The sequence below is a fragment of the Phragmites australis genome, chromosome 22, assembly GCF_958298935.1.
Source record: "Phragmites australis chromosome 22, lpPhrAust1.1, whole genome shotgun sequence".
Lineage (NCBI taxonomy): Eukaryota > Viridiplantae > Streptophyta > Magnoliopsida > Poales > Poaceae > Phragmites > Phragmites australis.
In genome coordinates, this window is record NC_084942.1 from 21,206,461 (window position 1) to 21,226,260 (window position 19,800).

General features: G+C 43.8%; 1 protein-coding gene and 2 pseudogenes across 1 annotated transcript; 1 reads left to right on the top strand and 2 right to left on the bottom strand.

Moving 5' to 3' along the window:
• Window positions 1–13,051: 13,051 nt before the first annotated feature.
• On the top strand, window positions 13,052–14,176 carry LOC133904603 (uncharacterized; annotated as a pseudogene).
• A 398-nt stretch (window positions 14,177–14,574) lies between these two features.
• LOC133905058 (GDP-Man:Man(3)GlcNAc(2)-PP-Dol alpha-1,2-mannosyltransferase-like) lies at window positions 14,575–16,578 on the bottom strand (annotated as a pseudogene).
• A 454-nt stretch (window positions 16,579–17,032) lies between these two features.
• Window positions 17,033–19,762, bottom strand: LOC133904604 (GDP-Man:Man(3)GlcNAc(2)-PP-Dol alpha-1,2-mannosyltransferase-like). Its single transcript, XM_062346082.1, has 2 exons — window positions 19,446–19,762; window positions 17,033–17,155 (listed from the first exon to the last, which is right to left on the bottom strand). Exons 1-2 carry the CDS (start codon window positions 19,731–19,733, stop codon window positions 17,033–17,035), a joined length of 411 nt encoding a protein of 136 aa, XP_062202066.1. The 5' UTR covers window positions 19,734–19,762.
• Between the last annotated feature and the right edge of the window lie 38 nt (window positions 19,763–19,800).

The window sequence follows — 19,800 nt, forward strand, 5'->3', positions numbered from 1 at the left end:
CCTTTAGGCTACCTGCGAGTCAGAACCACCACGTCGTCCTAGTTGGCATTCCTCTCCTACCGGCGCATATTGCAGTAGCCATAGTAGATGATAGTATTGGCCCCTCACCAGTTCTAGCAGCTAGAGGGGGGGGGGGTTAGTATCCACCAAGCCGATCTAGGATGGAGATATGGTGATACCCACTGACGACTCGGAGGAGGAGGACCCTAGAGAGCGTGAGCTCATTAGTGACCACGATGGCAACAACGGTGTCGATAGGATCTTCGACCTCACTTCTACCCTAACACCAGCTGGGACCCTTTCACTGGTTGAATCAGCTGCCGATAATGCCGCTGACAGGTCCGCAGACGACGCTTGAGGACGACGCGTCGTGGTGAGTTAGTAGTAGGACTAGATCCTTTAGTAGATTTTGTTGTAGATAACCCTATATCAGATGCTATGTGAGCATGATTTTGTCGTTTGTAGATCGAAAACTTTTGTACTAGTGACCTAGCAGAGATAGTCCTAGGTTTGTTTAATACATGTTGTTGGTGCTTGTATTTTGTGTTGATTTTTGTTGGCTCTTGATTGCGTTATTCGTTCGAATTACTCTTGTTCCATCAATTCAGTTGGCAAGGATTGTCCTTGCTTCTATCTTGCTTGCCCTCATCTCATAGTTGTATCTCAGCTCTTTCTTCCTCTCTTATCTACAGAGAACAGATGAAATCATTCAGGTAGTCGTCTCGTCTTCGGCAACAATGCCAGCTCATACCTGTCAATGTAGCCCCCGATATGGGTCCTGAAGCAGGAAGTACAATACGGTCCCGAGGAATGGTCCCTACGGGCCAAGGTAGAAGAAGAGGCAGGGTCATCGACTCTCAGCCCAGTCAAGAGGTCCACCAGAGCCATCACAGCAGTCAAGGAACCCCACTACCCCCACCACCGAATACTGACCTAGTGGAGGTGATGGCCAACCAAACCCACCTACTAGAGGCCATAACATAAGTAGGAAACAACAACCGAGGTTATGGATCTCAGAACAAGATGCCATAGTTCATGAGGATCAAACCTCCAACTTTTGACAGTACCGAAGACCCCTTAGAGGCTGATGACTGGCTTAGGACCATCACCAGAAAGCTCAAAGTAATCAACTATGAGGGTCAAGAAAGGGTGAATCTAGCAGCCCTTTAACTTACTGGATCAGTAGCAGAATGATGGAAAAACTACTGCGAGGCATCAGTAGATGTCAATGCCATCACTTGGAAAGAATTATGTAAAGAATTTCAGAAATATCATGTACCAGAAAGAACCATGGAAATGGCCTAAAGTAAGGATCAATGACAGTAAACCAATACATCTAGAAGTTTATCCGTTTTTCCCGCTATGCCCCAGAAGATGTGTCAACGGACAAGAAAAGTAGGATCGTTTCAAGAAAGGGTTGCAACGCAACTTGTATGTCCATCTTGTACCTATCATCTACCCTGACTTCAACACTCCGATGAACAGAACCATCCTTCTAGAAGAGGTATGTGCACCCATAGAAGCTGAAAGGAAGAGAAAGTTCTCTGACTAAAGGTAGCAGGGCAGTAGACCCCAAGGGAACAGCCAGAGCCAACGATAGAAATCTCAATACCGGCAACAACGGACTATGCAATAACAGACTCCAGGATCCACATCCCGCATAGCAGTGTCAGCTCCCCACGGTTCCAATGTAGGGCAATCCCAGCAGAGCAGCACCCAAACTCTAGTAGTTACGCAGAGGACATGCTATGTCTGCCATCAACTAGGTCACTACTGCCCCAATGCCAATAGGAACAATGCTCCAACTTGTTCAGCCCCTAGAGCTCCAGCAGCAGGAGCAGAGTCAGCCGGACAATCACGAAACTATTGACGAGGCCGCATCAGACACATCGATGCGCAGGAAGCACCAGAAGTCATATTCGGTGAGTTCCCCATCAACTCAACCCTTGCAACAGTCTTATTGATTCTGGAGCTTCGCATTGATTTGTTTCTTCAAAGTTTGCTGCACTTCATTAGTTACCAACTATGGTTCTTAAGAATCCTAAGCTGATTCAATCCCCAGCGGGAAGTATCTTGTGTCGTGTAAGATGCCCCCGGGTTAAACTCTGTTTAAGTGGGGTAGAGTTCTAGCAAACCTAGGTATTCTGATTTCAAATGGAACATATATCAAACTTGGAACAGATTAGTTAACCAAGCACGAAAGAAATATAGCTTGTGCTAGTAGAAGAGTTTCCTTGGTCAACTATAAAGGAATCAAGATAGAGTTTGAGCCTAAAGGACCAAATCTAACCCAATGGTATGCAACTTAACTGCCCAGTCAATAGAAGATGTGCTAGTAATATATGAATACCCTAATGTATTTCTAGAGGAATTACATGATATGCCACCAGACCGTAACATAGAGTTCGTTATCAATCTCTTACCCGAAACAACCCCGATTGCCAAGAGACCTTATAGGATGGCCGTCAGTGAACTGGAGTTATTGAAGGAACAGATCGGAGAATTATAAGAAGTGATTTCATCAGGCCTAGTTCTTCACCTTGGGAATCACCAGTTATGTTTGTAGAGAAGAAAGATGGGAGTCAAAGTATGTGTGTTGATTACCATTTCTTGAATGAGATGACCATCAAGAACAAGTACCCGCTACCTAAGATTGATGATCTGTTCGATCAGTTAAGAGGAGCCAAGTACTTTTCTAAGATAGATTTGAGATCTGGATATTACCAATTAAAGATCAGGAAAAGTGACATCAAGAAGACCGTCTTTGTAACAAGGTATGGATTGTATGAGTTTACAGTTATATCGTTTGGATCGACAAATGCCCCGACATACTTTATGAATCTGATAAACAAAGTGTTCATGGAAGAATTGAACTGATTTATTGATGATATTCTCATCTACTCAAAGAGTGTCGAAGAGCGCGAACAACATCTGAGGGTGGTTATGGAAAGGCTAAGAGCACACCAGTTCTACGCCAAATTCACCAAGTGTGAATTTTGGCTACAAGAAGTGGCATTTCTTGGACATGTCCTCACGACAGAAGGAGTATCGATGGACCCTTCAAAAGTTGAAGTCGTAGTTGAGTGGATTCAACCAATCAATATCTCATAAATCAGAAGTTTCCTTGGACTGGCAAGTTATTACCACAAGTTTATTGAAGGATTTTCAAAATTGGCTAAACCAATGACCAAGCTTCTCCAAAAAGACACCAAGTTTGAATAGGATGAAGCCTGTGAGAAGAGTTTCCAAGAACTCAAGAAGACACTAACTACCGCTTCGGTGTTAAAGTTGCTAGATATCTAGAAGAACTTCGTGGTCTATTGTGATGCCTCATGCTAAGGTTTAGGTTGTGTATTGATGGAAGAAGGCAAGGTTATAGCTTATGCATCCAGGCAACTAAAGACGAATGAAGAAAATTACCCAATCCATGACCTGGAGTTAGCAGTAGTTGCGCATGCACTTAAGATATGGAGACACTATCTTCTTGGAAATAAATGTGAGATCTACATGAATCACAAGAGCCTAAAGTATATTTTCACTCAGTCGGAGTTGAACCTGAGGCAACAGAGATGATTTGAGTTGATAAAGGATTACAATCTAAGTATGCAATATCACTCGGGCAAAGTTAATGTGGTGGTTGACACCCTAAGCATGAAAGTTTACTGCAGTAGTCTTCAAGTACCAGAGTTAAGACCAGAACTTCTCTCAGAAATGCAACATTTCAATCTGCACATAACACAAGGGCAAGTTCACACCCTAGTGTTACATCCAACACTAAAGGATAAAATTTGTGAAGCCCAGTCAGAAGATGAAGAGGTTCTGGAAATCAAAAGAATCTCGGTTTAGATAAAGCACCAGGTTTTAGAGTAGATCAGTAAGGAACTATATGGTACAAGGATTAGTTATGTGTACCTGATCGGAAAAATCTTAGGGAGTTAATTATGGAGGAAGCCCACAACTCTCCCTACTCCATTCATCTTGGATGTACCAAGATATTCACGGACCTGAAAACCAAATATTGGTAGACAGGAATGAAATTTGGCATAGCAGGAATTATCGCTCGGTGCGGCATATGTCAAAGGGTCAAAGCAGAGCACCAAAGACCAGCAAGATTATTGCAACCGTTACAGGTCCCAACATGAAAATGAGATGAAATTGGTATGGATTTCATAGTCAGGTTACTTAGAACTCAAAAGAGTAACTACTCCATATGGGTTATAGTGGATCATCTGACAAAAGTAGCCAATTTCATACCAGTCAAGGTGACATATAGTGGAGATAAGTTAGCATACCTGTATATTGACAATATTCTGAGACCGCATAGAATCCCAAGTAGGATCATCTCCGATAGAGGTTCCCAGTTCACATCAAGGTTCTGGAAGAGTTTGCACACTGCCCTGGGAACTAAATTGGACTTCAGTAATGTTTACCACCTATAGACTCACGGTCAGATGGAAAGAGTGAACCAGATCTTGGAAGATCTTCTAAGAGCTTGTGTGATAACCTACAGAAAAGACTGGGAGAAAAGTCTATCATTTGCGAAGCACTCTTACAACAACGGCTTCCAAGCTACTATGAAGGCCGCCTTTTGAGGCATTGTATATAATGAAATGTAGAACACCTCTATTACATTCAGAAGTAGGAGAGCGTTCTCTCTTCAGGCCTACGTTGATTAGAGATGCAAAGATCAATTTACCAAGATCAGAGAGAATCTAAGAGCAGCTTAGAGTAGACAGAAAGGTTATGCCGATAACCGAAGAAGAGACTTGACCTTCGAAGCAGGAGGCTATGTTTACCTCAAGGTGTCCCCAATAAGAGGCACTCGGAGATTCCAGATACACGAAAAATTGGCACCTAGATATGTGGGACCTTATGAAATATGGGAAAAAAAATTGGAGCAGTGGCGTATAGGTTAGCTCTTCCGAAAGAGATGTCCGATGTGCACAATATGTTCCATGTATTATAGTTAAAGAAATATTTGAGAGTTCCAGATGAACAGGTTCCCCTGTAAATCATGGATCTACAACAAGACCTTCAGTATGAGGAGAGACCCATCCGGATCTTGGATGTGACAAGTCATCAAACCAGAAGAACAGTAGTCAGGTTCTGCTAAGTACAATGCAGTAATAACTCAAAAGCAGAAACTACATGGGAACACAAAGAGGATGTAATGAAGGAGTTTCCAAATCTCTTCGTCGAGCTTTCTGAATCTCGAGGTCGAGATTCTATTTAGGTGTGGTAGGTTTGTAACATCCTGAGTTTTTTATATGTTAATTAATTATAAAATTCACTCCAAATTAAATCTTTTTGTGATTAATTAAGTCAACTAAAATCAAATAAAAATACATACTCAAATATATTAAGTTGACTAGTATTCCAAAAAGCACTAGAGTTATTTTCAAAATGATCCTTGCATTAAATAGGTTCATGTGTATGGTTTTTATGGTTCTTTGTGTGGAGATTTGAAATTGAATGTCTCTCAATTTTAAATCTACTCGTAGCTTCCCCACAGCTCAAATCAAATTGGATTCAAATCCCTTGAATTCAAATCCTCTCCCGAAAATCAAGATCCAAGTCCAAATCAAAGTTCAAATATGTCTATTGGATTTTATCCTAATCCAAAGTCAAATCCAAATTAAAATCTCTCATTTGAATTTAATCCTAAAACTGGTTTCATTTTTCTTTTCTCTTTTTCGTCCCGGGCTCAATCTTCCTCACTCTTCTCGAGCACAGCCTGTCTCCCTAGCCCATCTGTGCGGCCCACGCACAGCCAGCCAGCCTCCTTTCCCCTCCCTCCCTCGCGCAGGCTGTTGCAGCATTGCTCAGCCATCCACATGTCGCCCATCCAGCAATCGTCACCCACACCCTCTCCTTCTTTCCTACAGCGCGATGCCATGCATCGCCAACCCCCGTTTCCCCTCCGGGAAATATCACCGCGACCATCCTCTGCTCCCTCCCTCCCTCTCTCTCTCTCTCTCTCTCTCTCTCTCTCTCTCTCTCTCTCTCTCTCTCTCTCTCTCCTCTCTGATCATGCCCTCACACTGCTCATATTGTCTGGCACCACGACTTTCTCGCCCTCGCACGTGCATGGCCAGTGTAGTGCGCCCATGCCCTGGGAAAAGAGGTGGTTGCTGCCCTGCCACCTCACCGCTACGCTATCGTTGATGACCGTGTGACGCAGTGACTCCAGCGCCTCCTACTCACTTCCCCCTCTATAAATAGAGTGCTTCGGTCTATCTCCCTCTATGTTTCCCCATTTTGCTACTACCATAGCGCCGCCACCATGCCATTCTTCTCTGCCATAGCTCTGTCATCCCCGATCTGCCCCCACATGCTACCAAGGAGCCGCCGCTATCCCTGTGTCGCCGTCCGTTCATCGAAAGCCCGACAGGAGGCCATCTGAGCCGGAGCGGAGCAGAACCGCCACCACCTCTTTGATGAATCGTTGGCCGCTACCCTGCCCGTCGCCACTCTACCTCTTGGTGAGCTTCCCGCCCCTCACACAACCCTCCTAGGTAGCATATCATCGCCCCCATGCCTCCTTTTCGTGTAGCCATGAATACATCGTGTTGTTTAGCTCCAGTGTCGTGCTTCAACTCACCGACGACGTGCTTGTGCTCCGTATGTGTGGTACGGCCATCGTGCCATGGAGCCCAGGGGTGCTAGGCCCCTTTTCTTTGCAGGTGGATAAAGCATAGTTGAGGGGAGGTGATGCCCATTTTTCTTGCCCCTCTGCCCTCTCCTCCAGCTGTCATCTGGTACTGTTTCCACCGCTAACCACCATCAATGAGTTCCCAGTAGAATCTATCGTATTGTGTAGACGCTTGGCGCCCTTTTGTCTTTGTGAAACTCTAGCGAAAACCCCACTCTGATGACCTCCCCGGCGACGCACTACCCTACTCCGCTAGCACACCCGCGTGCCCACGCGCGCGCGTGGACTGGCCACAAGTTATGGCTTGGCCTGGCCGAGTGGGCCACGGCTCAGCCCATGCGCTGTTGGCCTGATAGGTTGGTCCAACCACCCACAGGATGGGCCCCAATGGGCCAGCCCAGCTCTGTAGCCCGCTAAGCCACCAGCCCAAACCCGAGTGGACCAGTACTGTAAAACCCAGTACTATACAGCCCAAGCCTAGCTCGGCCCATCCAGGCCAAGACCCAACCTAATCCAAGCCCAACTCGGCCACCTAAGTACTATTCACATGTCCCCAGTTACTGTTCAGTGAGCCCCACCTATGAATAGTATAATTTCGCATTTTCTTGATTTAATTTTAAATTAGATCTTCCGAGAGTCATAACTTCTCCGTTCTGGCTTCAATTTCAGCGATTCTTTCACCAAAATTTATCTAAATTTAAGATCTACCTATCTATCATAGTGAGATATCCATTAGGGCTCATTTATCTTTCCATTTGGTATTATTTGATTCTTCTCTAGTATAGGTCATTAATGATAGTAGTCATAATTGCAGAACCGCTAGAATTCTGTGAGTGTTGCACGAGAAGCGTCAGGAGCGAGGAAGATCCTAACTACAACCAAGACTTTGAAGGAACTCTCGAAGAAGGCAAGTCTTATTTCCTTGATAATATTGAACCCATGTTTTTAGATAATCTACATGATCAACTAAAACTTGATTTATTATCACATGTGCTATGTATTGTGCTTTTACAAACTGCTTGTAATAGTTAATCCTATCAGCATATGTCATGTCTTGAATATCATACATATCACCTTATGATTTACATGTCGTTATCTATATTAACGTCGGACAACGCCTTGATATTTAGCATTCTTATGATTGAATACGTCTCTCCGGAGACATCGCTTTCAAAATATGTCTCTTCCGAGATATCTCTTGATCGTTATCAATGTTAACTCATATACCATGAATCCTTGATGGTTGTGAATTCTACGATGTTGATAAAATCCTTGATGTCGTGTGGGATGTGGAGGGTGATGTGTAAAAATGAGTGAAAACTGTTTTGGCGGGGGTAAGTGGAGTAGTAGTCTGGATGAAGATGCTCCCAAAGGCTTGAGTTACCTCTATGGTATTCATTGCCGGAAGATACCTGGCCTGGCCAATTAAGAACTAAGTCATTTCGCAACCATGCCTTAGCAACCCCCATGCAACCATATGTCCTGAATGGGCAGGACTTGACTTTTCTTCACCGGACTGAGTTAAGCATCATACTCGGAGGCTAGGAGCACCGAGCAGTCAAGTGACTATGTGGCCCTCTATTTGAACGTGTAGATACTGGCAAATACTTAAAAAGGGAACATGGCATTCAGTGTAAGACCACTAGTACTTAGGGGTAAATCTCAAAGAAAAGCCCAGCAGAAAAGGTGATTGAAGTGTCTCGGTATGATTCCCTCCCTCACTTGCAACGGTTGGAGGCTGAGCATATCGTGTGGGTACCGTGTACAACATCTGCAGAATGTAAACCTATTTAAATAGCCGTATCCGCGGTTATGGGCATGCGAAGGCAGAATCTTTTTGACTAGACTCTAGGTGCGTGTGTCTTGATGAGTGAGTGTGTGGACTAGATGTCCGTATAATAATGTTACTGGCTCGATCTGTCAGGAGTTGTGTGGTACTAGAGATGCAACAGATATGATGAAAGGAAATATGGAGCAAGGTGTAGCCCCTCCCAAGACCGAAAGCCTCCCAGATATAGCTTGTTACCTAGTTTTGAATTATTTAAACTATTTTAAAGTCAATCATAGATCATACAATTGAATACCTACATAAACTTCTTTATACTTAAAACTAAACCGTAAAGCCTTATCCTGCTCATTGTATACACGTGAGAATTTCACAGGTGTTTTCATTTTTCCAAGGCGCGAAAACTCCTTTCTCGCGTTCTGAGGACACGAAAATCCCTTTCTCACGGTACTATAACGTGAATAGGTATTGTTTTTGTAGTTTTGTAAATTGCGTATTATTTTTGACATTTACGTATAAAATAATAATATTTAAAAAATCGCTATTTTTCTGCCAACTTGTATAAAGTATAGACCATCATATCCACTTGATATCTCTGTTAGTTTATTACTACTTGCTTTGTTCTAAATCACTGTCATTTACTTGTTAAAATTTGTGGATATTTACTGGCACGTTCTTGATTCTGGTCATAAAGCATGAAAAGTCATGGCGATGTAAACCTAAAGGGAATGTTGAGTTTAGAAGTCCTTTCCTCATTTGTATGTTCTTGGTCAAGATCCAGGGCCTCTCATTTTGCAATTGCAAGCTTGACCTTGTCAGTTGTCACACCATATTGTCACTAGCAAGACCTGACCAGGACCAAAAAGATGGGAAATTAAAAATGGTGACAACAGGCTATGCCAAGTGGTTAGGATCTTAGGTGGTGATGATTAGATTAGGGGGATTTTCGAAGGAATTTTTGGGATTCGATTTAAATTTGAACTGAAGACTAACGATTCGGAATCAAGACCTCCCCTCCCTCTCCAAACAGATCCTCATATTATCAATTTTTAACTATGCTAGCAAATAGCAACTCAGCTAATATGTAGCTAGTGTAACTCAAAGTCTCAAACTATACTAATAACATGGGGGCTAGACCTGAGCATAAAAAGATTTACCCGAAAAAAGTCCTGACCTAGCCTAGGCTCGGCCTGATTTTGACCTTCCTAGGTCAGCCCACTGGCTGCTGTGAATGGGCTTAGGCAGCAGTTTATGAGAAAAAAATTAGGCTCAGCCTAAACCCGCCCTAAACATTAATTTTAATTATATTTACATGTAAAATTTACCGTGCGACCTATGTCCCCGCACAACGTTTAGGATTCATAAACCCCAGTTGCCGTCGGTTCATACCTAACCGTCTTTTACGGCAACGGTTCAATTTCCAATGCACACCATTTCAACTGCCATTAACCTTATTTTTTACAGCTATATATATACTCTACCTGATAACTCACTTTTTATCGTGTTCCCTCATTGAAGCATGCTCTCGTACAAAGACTCTCATACCTCATTCCAAAACCCTGCGAAACCGAGAAGCAAATCCAGCCGCCCGAAGACTTTACTGTCCGGCGAGATTATTGGATTGGTACTGGACAACCAGTTTCAAACTGAAACAAGCCAGGCTTTTCTTTGTCCCGGCCCATGCTCAGGTCTACATGGGGCCAATCACAAGATGCACAAAATGGCTCAAATGCATAAACACAACATGCATACCACATGTGATAGAGACATTAAGGTATGTGCTACAAAGGGATACCTTAGTTTTCAATATCTTTCCAATATAATAGACAGACTAAGTAGCAATATTTCGCCAAAAGGAGGATGTGTAAAGCGGGCATTGGGTATTCCATCACCGTCGTCATGCGTGACAAACACAATCGGAGGAGAGGAAAATCAAGCACAGCTAACACAACAGTTAACACCGTTTTAATCAGGGGATTAAGAAAGCAATACAGCCCATGGTTTTCAACTTATACGTTTTTACTTTCGTCGCAGTTCGTTGTCCACAAGCACTAGTTGCCATCATACTTACCATTAGATATGCCTCGAGAATAATGATATGAAATTTGGCTATGCAAATAATTGATAGAGTGAGATGGCTTCAAAAAGAAAATAATAGAGTGAGACAAGTTGCATCACACCAGCTAGTTGGTTTGATCAATTCAAGCCCACAATTAAGCAGTTATAATATAGGCCATTGTTACATCAAGCTAAAAGCTCCCTAATTAGCACGTAAGACATGAGCTAATCGCCAAACGATTAAGGTGATATTTGGATGCAAGGACCAGGTGAAAGGCAGCCTACGTACAATAAACCGCACAGGATGCCTTTCAATGTTTTTTCCCCTCTGTCCCACGTCTCGGTACTGTGGTTAAAATAATAACATCAGATTATTAAATGAAAATATCACTTCAGCTCTTTGCAAAAGACTAAAAGATGATTCCCATCAACAATTGGTTGGATGGTTACCTGCAGGCTAGGGGTGAATCCACCGGAGGCAGAGCGGGTGTTGTCCCCCCTGCAGGCTAGGGGTGAATCCACCGGAGGCGGAGCGGGTGTTGTCCCCTCACCCCCTCCTCCCAACACACATGGGATGCTGTCTCCAATTTTTAGTATAGAAGAGGAAGATGAGACGAAAAAATAAGAAGAGAATTTTTAAATTGATGATTCACTCGTTATGATAGATTTTTCTCTGTCATCTTTTATAATCAATATGATTGTAACGTAAGTTTACTAGCCTTAACATGCACTAGCTAATATAAATCCGCCCATGCTAAAGAAAAAATAATATGTGAAAGTAGTTTGCATTGTAGTCGGTCTAACACATGGGATGCAATGTTCTAGTTTACGTGGGACCAGAGTGTGGAGTATGTGTGCCCTATGCAGGTCACCCAGCTCAATTGCGTTCACGTTCATCCTTTACGTGTCACTGTGTATTCCATTGTTTGTTTATGGATCCTTACAGTATTGTAATATGTATAGGAGGAAAATTCCTTATTTACTATTAAAAGATAAGATAATTTTTTATTTGTCATCCTATGGAATCAACCTTCTTATTTGTCACTGCATTTAATTTTTATTTCTTTCTAGCCACTTTCGTCCATTTAATCTATAAACAAATATATTTACCCTTGGTGAGGAAGACGACAGCCTCAGACGTGACCGCAGACATCTAATCTAAGTTTAAAGCTCTTTAGAGGCTAAATCTTAAAATATGATGTGCTAGAGTTGTTTAAAATTTCTTTATGCTTCCATAAGATTTTTGAACGCTAAATTTGGATGAATAGATAGGAGATATGAATTTTGAATTCGTGTTATTTTCTGATCATTAGGAGAGTTGCATGGTTACATTTGTGACTGTGATTAGGTATAGAAAAAATCAGAATTAATTTTTGTAGTGAATATCAAAGTTGTAGAACATTTTGCGTAGATATTTTTTGTGCTATTTGTTATTTTTCCTATAGTAGAAAAATAGGTATGAAAATAACAAGGTGACTGGATTGCAGTGGATACTTCATCCCCAATGGTAAATATGTCTTTTTTATATATCAAATAGATGACAGTGGCGAGAAAAAAATAAAAATTAAAAGCAGTGACAAATAAGAAAATTTATTTCGTAGAATGACAAATAAAAAATCACTTTATCTTCTAATGGCTAAGGAATTTTCTCTGTGTATATAACACAAGGGTGTTAAACCTGTTTTTTTAATGACTCGATTTCATTAAATCTTAACAGAGTACATCCCTAGAATTACAATTTTAGCAACAGATTAGTAAGTACGTATTACAGCACCACTAGAACAACACCAGTATGTCGAAACAGCTGGTACTCCCCACGTATCATTGGGTGAAGGTCGAACAAAAGTAGATTATAGGGTAAGGGTGCGGATCTGGTGGAGAAAAAGATACTTTGGGAAATAGGGTAGATAATTTGGGGATGAGAAGATGAGATGCTCAGGTCGAGTATTGCAAGAACACACCACATATTGATGACCATAAGTGTTTCAACATCTTATCACTAATGGGAGCAGAAAGGCTAAAACATAAAACATTTTTCCCACGCTTCCTAGAGTTCAGCCACTAAAACCGTGCGAAATTTCAGGCAACCATGCGACGTGATGGAACTCTAGGAGTTTAGGGGGGGTGGTTACCGCCAGTAGGGTTTAGGAGGCTTCTTTCGTCGCCGGGCTTCAAAGAGCTCCCGAGAGAGAGGCTAGTCCGACGGAGGAGGTGAAGTGACCTTTGCTTAGCTAAGGAATTAACAAATTAACTATCGAATCCCTTTCACTAGATCTCACTGTATCCCTCCATAATCCTTATGTTGAGGATCAAAACTATACGATGCTAATCCATCATCGTCAACAACAACGGCGACAATAAAAAACAACATAGATTATATTACACACATACACTCAACAAATAATTGACGAACAAATGAGCTGCCATGAACAGTTAACGCAAGCAACAATAAAGCCTCCTGTTCACTTGTCTCCACTCCCTCTTCTCCACTCTTATATAAGTGCTCTTCTTCATCATATCCTCCCTCCTCCAAGCTGAGTCTATCGAGTTCGTCCATGGCGAGGAAGCGCAAGGCCTCCGACTCCGTTGCTGACATTGACGGCGGTAACGACGTGCTTAACCCACGACCACCATTGGCGTCGATGGACGCGTGTGCACAGGCGTTGGGCAATAACATGGCCGCGGTGGTGGCGGCGGCACAGCAGAAACGGGAAAGGAAGCGGTTCATCGGTAGCGGTCGTGGGGGCGGTGGGTGGCGGAGATAAGGACACCATCCAGAAGATACGCGTGTGGCTCAGCCAGGGTTTTATTTACCGATAGCAGAAATTTATCAGGGGTCACCGATAAACGGGATTTTCGGATATATCGGAATTCTATCGGTGATAGATAAATTTTTTCGTCAAAATTTAGAGAAAAAAACAGCTCAATTTCTCTAAAAAATAACATCAATCGTCTCCTAACCATTTAACATAAAAAAACTACATATAATAATATAGAAATGAGAGAGTATCACTGATTTAAAGATATGATAGTAATGTGTAATAGTGTGCTACAAAGTGAGAATTTAAAAAAATAAAAATTTCAAACGATAAAAGAAATTTACCGGACGGGGCCGATAAAACGGAAATATCGGAAATATCGGACTTTTTGAGCTACGACTGCGGCAGTGACGCAACAGCTTGCAAGAAATGGAGGAGGAGGAGCGTCGCCGGCGGCGGGAGGTGAATGCAGGCTCTGCTCGCCATTCGAGGTGGTGGCGGACTGGCGGCAGAGCTGGCGGTGCGATGGAGGCCGACGACGGCGAACCGGAGTCAGCCGTCCAGGAGCTGATGAGGAGGATGGACTACGAGAGGAAGATTTCGGCGTCGCTCTACGCACTCAGCAGCGTCTCGGAGTGCCTGAAAATGGGCCTCGGCGACGCCGGCGCTGCCGCGCGAGAGCAGCTCTCCGGGCTGAGGGCGTGCCGGAAGAAGCAGCGAGAGACAGTTCAACAGTATCATCAAGAACAAGAACCAGCAGCCGAAACAGCAGAGGATGTCAAGGCAGGTCAAGAGGAGTGTTCAGGCAGCAGCAGCAGAGTAATCCAGGAGGCGGCGAGCTCGTCGTCCGAGGCTAGCGGCGGTGACGGCGAGGGCGACGTGCTGCTGTGGAGCACACTGCACTTGGCTCCCCTCTGCTAAGTGGCATAGCTTGATCAGCTTAGAGATTGTGTGTGGCATTCGTTTGCTACATGCATGGCTGATCACTCAAATGTGAAGCTCTGGTGACAACTTGCTTAGCCATTTGTTTTGTTCAGGAAATTAATAAGATTTGTTTAGTCCGTCAATTGTGGATGAAAAAAAAAACTATATGGGAGTTGTGCCATTCTTAGCATTCAGGGGAAATCAGAGTGATATTCACTGAAAAATGGCGCCACTGAAATCCTTGGGTGCATTTGGGCCCACCAGTCTGTGGCACGATTTCACGAGAATTTTTGCAGTTCAAAGTTGATGTACAATGGAAGCATTCAGTTTCACAAAGAACTTGAAATTTGAAAGAACAAATTCAACATGAAACTGAAATTACTGCCAGAAAGATTCAGAACAGTGTGGCCCATGGCCCCATGCTCGCCATTTCGTAACTGCTAAGCTGCTAGCATAGTAGCATAGCACAAACAAAGTTAACCATATCATTTCTGTGGTTTGTTTTCTGAACAGTGGTGGTACATGATGCACATATACCAGCAATCTGGAAAAAGGAACAGCTCAAAACAAAACTCTGCCAATGCAGTATGCAAGCAAGATCCAGCTTTCAGTCTCAGAAGTTAGAATCACTCTATCATGTGAAACTTGTTAGTTCTTTCAAACTGTTGGAGGAAACAGTTTGGCTTGTCAAGTTTCCCTTGCTGACAAAATTGGGCGGATAGCCTCAGTGAAATCTTCATGGAATCTTTGTTCTGAAAATCTTTGAGCACGCTTCCGCGCCACAGCTGCCATTTCTTGCCTCTCTGGTTCTGGCATCCTCAAGACTTTGATAATTTTTGCCTAAGTGTATTCTTCCTTCTCAGAGGCTAGAAATCCTGTTTGATGGTCGTCCTCATCTAGCACAATGTCCATCATAGGTCCTGCAGATTTATGAGCTGCAGAAAGTGAAGAAAGTAGGGAGAGTTATGTTACCAAGATTAATGTACATATCAAAGATATGACTTATGCACCAGTCTTCTTAGTTGGTGACATCAGAAAATTCAACCTATGAGTGTCTAGCCCCACCTGCAGTGGTGTTTGGTTCATGGCTTTAAAAGTCCATATTACCATTAGTATTTAACAACAAAAAAATTGCAGTAAGGAATGTACTCAAATGTGGATTTGATGTTCAGAGCAAAAATTAAAATGTTTTTCAAATAATTGCAACTTGAAACCAAGCCCTTGAACTAGGAGTGCATCCTGCTAACACAATCCTCGGGAAGAATAAAGTTGAGGACACCAACTGGAGATCAATAGGATACTTAGGCAGTTACTTACCAATTGGAATAGCTCCAGCTGCCATGTACTCAACAACACTAATTCCGAAATGCTCATCTGTCATCGAATCCCAGCAATGGCACCTCCAAGAAGCTGTACCAAGTCTCAATTAAATATGTGAACATATCTATTAATTTTTTTAGACCAAAAGAACATACTGGTAATTGATAAAACAACATGCATGGTGAGAAATTTTTAGTACTAGGTTGAACACAATACCTGTAAGAGATATCCTTATGGAACTCCACAAGGTCATCTATGTCTAGTTCAGTGGATCTGTCCTTAAGCTTTTGTAATCTTTCCAGATACTCCTTATTTCGGCAACTACCGACAAATTGAAGTTTTGGCTTAGGAAAATCACGATCTAGCCTTTGAAGAGTAAGTGCAAATGCCTCCAGCTGAAGACCATGAGCCTGGTGGAAGAGCAAGATAGGCACATACTCTGAACTGAGTGAGCTCTTGTACTAGAAACTTCACATGCCTTTTCTGGGCGGAACTGTGCAACTGATATAAGAATAGGAGGTGTTGTTGGTCTTTCCAGGGGAAGCATCTGTTTTATTCACCAAAGTTTCTGATGAGTACCAACAGAATCATCTTCATTTAGTTACATAATAGGTTAGCATGAACAACAATAAGTAGTTAATTTGCTTCTAAAATGTGTTCAGATGATGACAGCACATAATTGATTGATTGGGATTAATAAGAGAAGTTTAGCAACATATGGTTGGAGTCTATCCATGCCTGCAGTGCAGAAGTATCGCATGGAGGGTACACCCTCTTAGTAAGCTCTGGGATCTTCTGAATATTTACAATATGGGATCTCGTCCATGAGGAATTAACCATTACAAGATGTGCACACGAACCCACCAGACTGAATATGGTATAGTAGAGGATTTTGCATCGTGACAGCCAAACACTGCAGTCGAATGAGTACCCAGTTAGTTTTCATGGTTGATATTATTACAAAAGAACAAAAAAATGTCACAATCAACCATATATAAAGTAAAAACAATTAATATCACATGTGCAGCTATGGCAATTGTAAAACACATTTAGAATGCCAAAACCAGACCAGCTTAGTTCGTGTTAATTAAATATTAAAGCAACAAGTGAACAAAAATCTATTAATCAAGCATTACACGATCCCATTAATCCAGATTATCTATTAAGAGGGAAGAAACATGTGGTAATAAAGAGCATAAGATAGATTAATTCAGCACTCATGAGAATAGGCATGGTTAGCTAACACATTGTTGACCATTTTATAATGTATTGTAAGATGATTTCTCAGATACAACAATGCATCATGGTTTGCTGAATTGCATATATTGATACAACAATAAGAAAAAGCTAATATTTCTGTGTATTGCATACCTTCCTGTGATATGAGAGTTGTTATTGTACATAAAACTGCGCTGCTTAACACGACCAACCATCAGAACTGATTGTAGGGTAACGAGTGTAGCAGATGACTTTGCAACCAAATAGACGAGCCAGTGGATATGTAAAAGCATAGCCACTTGTGTCGAAGTAAAACTAGGGGTTAAAGTCCGTCAGAGCCACCCATGCAAGATAAACTGAGCCAAAACTTTGCCCAATCATTGTGAAGTAGGGATATGTGCTGGCTTCGATCCACTTTCTCTTATCCAAGTGAACAACCTGAAAATGCAACGCAAAAAAAATATAGTGCAAATATGTCACATCTGTTAAAAATGAATTCTTTAATTTTTAAAACACAGCAGGCAAGTGCAATAGTATGTGTCGAAGGATTAACTCCAGTCGCAGGGATCCCGAGAGACCCCTTTTTAGAGATTCGGCCTGGGGGATGATCCTGAATACGTTCGTCGGAGAAATAAATGAAAATGAATGCAACGGCCGGTGGTGGGGGTGTTGACCTAGTGCAAGAAGAAGTAAATGCACCGGAATTTAGACAGGTTCGGGCCGCACGGGGGCGTAATACCCTACTCCTGTATGGATACTATAACTGTCCTGAGGAAGTCCCTCAAGGATGTTGCTGGTTACAAGAATCTTGATCTATCTAAGAGCCTGGGACTCCTTGTTCTTCGGCTGGGACTGGACTCAGCCTTCCTCACAGTGTTTCTCTTGCGCTGTGTTCTTGTCTATCCGTTCCCTCTAACCGTCTTCTTCAGCTCTCTTTTTCGTATATCCTGCTTCTGTGCCGCCGTCTGCTTTAAGTACCCGCCAGCAGCAACGTGCCCCGAACGGAAGGTGGGGCACGAGTTCCGAGACACCATAAATGTAAAGAGCATCATCATTTCCTCTGGGCGAAGTGACCAGGGGTGAAAAATGCGTCGCACGCCCGGTCATCCGTCACAATAAATGCCCTGGCAACGGGCGCCGTGGAGAGGGCCCACCAGGCAGCCGCAGAGCAGCCCGGCGTGCCCGCCCTGTCTTTTTCCCCTGCCACAGCAGCGTGGCAGACGGAACGCCTTGGTCCTTACGACGTTATCCTGAGACAGGCCGGATGACACGGGACGGGACCCGTGCAATTAATAACCCCACGCCTCTCTGCCAGAACGCGGCAGGAACTGACGCTGAGCGCGGCGGGAGCAATTGGAGGCGACAGGCCACGCACGCTCATTAAATGCGGCATCGGGCCTTTGACTGGTTGACATCTCATCGGTGGGCCCCTCGGAGGCCTTTCTGGGTCGTCGGGGTACCGAGTGCTCGGGGGTACTGTTCACCTCCCTGAGCATTCTCTCCCGAGAATGCCTTTCCTTGTCCTCAGGGAACCGAGTGCTCAGGGGTACTGTTCACCTCCCCCGAGCACTCTCTCCCGGGCACACTTGTTCGGGTCCTCGGGGAACCGAGTGCTCGGGGGTTGCCGCACGCAGCCCCGAGCACTCTCTCCCGGAACTTAGCTCTCCTGGTCGTCGAGGGACTAGGGTGCTCGGGGGTGACTATACACTCCCCCGAGCACTTTCTTTCCGGTACTTGGATTCCATGGATCATTCGGGAATTGGGGTACTCGGGGGGCCACCGACTGTGGTCCTGAGCGCCTTCTCCCGGGACTTAATCTTTTCTCATCTTGCAGGAGAGACCCCGCGGGATGACGCCATGTGGCGGATGGCTGGCCTGGCCTCGGGATTCGGGGACCCCCGGTTCCTGATACACCGACAGTATGCACTCAAATGAAGTAAAAGATAACATACATTTCCCTCATCCAGGGAGTGAGTTAACAAAACCCCATTTTTTATTACTAAAAGGACATTACTTCAAATCTCTATATACAGTAGAGGTGCTGCTCTCAATTTGCAACTCAAGTTATAGAGGAAAAATTAAGATACTACGGCCAGTTCTGATTAGGTTTGTCATCATTCTTTTTCCCTCTAACTATGGTTCTAGCTTTATCCACGATGTATTGCAAACTAGGAAGGTAATCACACTTTTTCCATGAGCAGTCTCCAACCAAAACTACCGACTACCAAGGTCTTTTTTTTATACAGCACCAAAGATTTAAATTATGCATTAGGAAGCAAGTTTACTGTACAGCATAATTCCTACTGCATAGAGCTAACAATCCTAAACAAAGCTAACAATAGCAGCTAACGAAGACAGACCAACTTTTATGATCGCAAAATGTGTGCTAGTTTGACCTAATTGGCTAATTTCTCAAGCAATATTACCAACTAAAACTAAATAGGTCCAATATTTAGCCAGGACAGCAGGACTCTATCGCCAAACAGCAACAGTCATGAACTAAGCAGGCCCTACTACTGGACTTCCAAAGCGGCAATGCACAACTGAAACAAACCCCTTGTTAATCCAGATTAAAAGCAACAAGAAACGTTTAATCAGTTGCACTAACATCAGTGATTTCAACTAAAGCAAAGTTATTCTGCAGGACACCAAGCAGCTCGGACGGCCAAGATCCAATTTTTTCGCTCCAAAGAAAGAAAAAAACACAACCAATCAGGCCGCGCCGTACCTGCGGCGGACGGAGGAGGCGGACGCCGAACCAGTCTAGGGCCCGGGCGGCAAGGCCTTCGGGCGATCCGTCGGCGTCGCCGGTGAAGACGGCGCAGGGGAGGCCCGGGCGGAGCACCTGCACGGCGCGCACGGCGCACCAGAGCACGCGCTCTCCGCCGCCGCCATCGTTGGTATACGGATGGAAGAACCCCGCTGCGGGCGTGGGAGCGGGGCGACGGAGGAGGCGCCGGAGCGCGGCGGCGAGGAGCGCGGAGAGGACGGCGAGGAGGCCGGCCAAGATCGCCATTGGTGTGACTGACGCAACTGCAAGTCTCTTTGCTCGTTGGGCTCGAGAAGGGTGAGTGGCTTCGGGC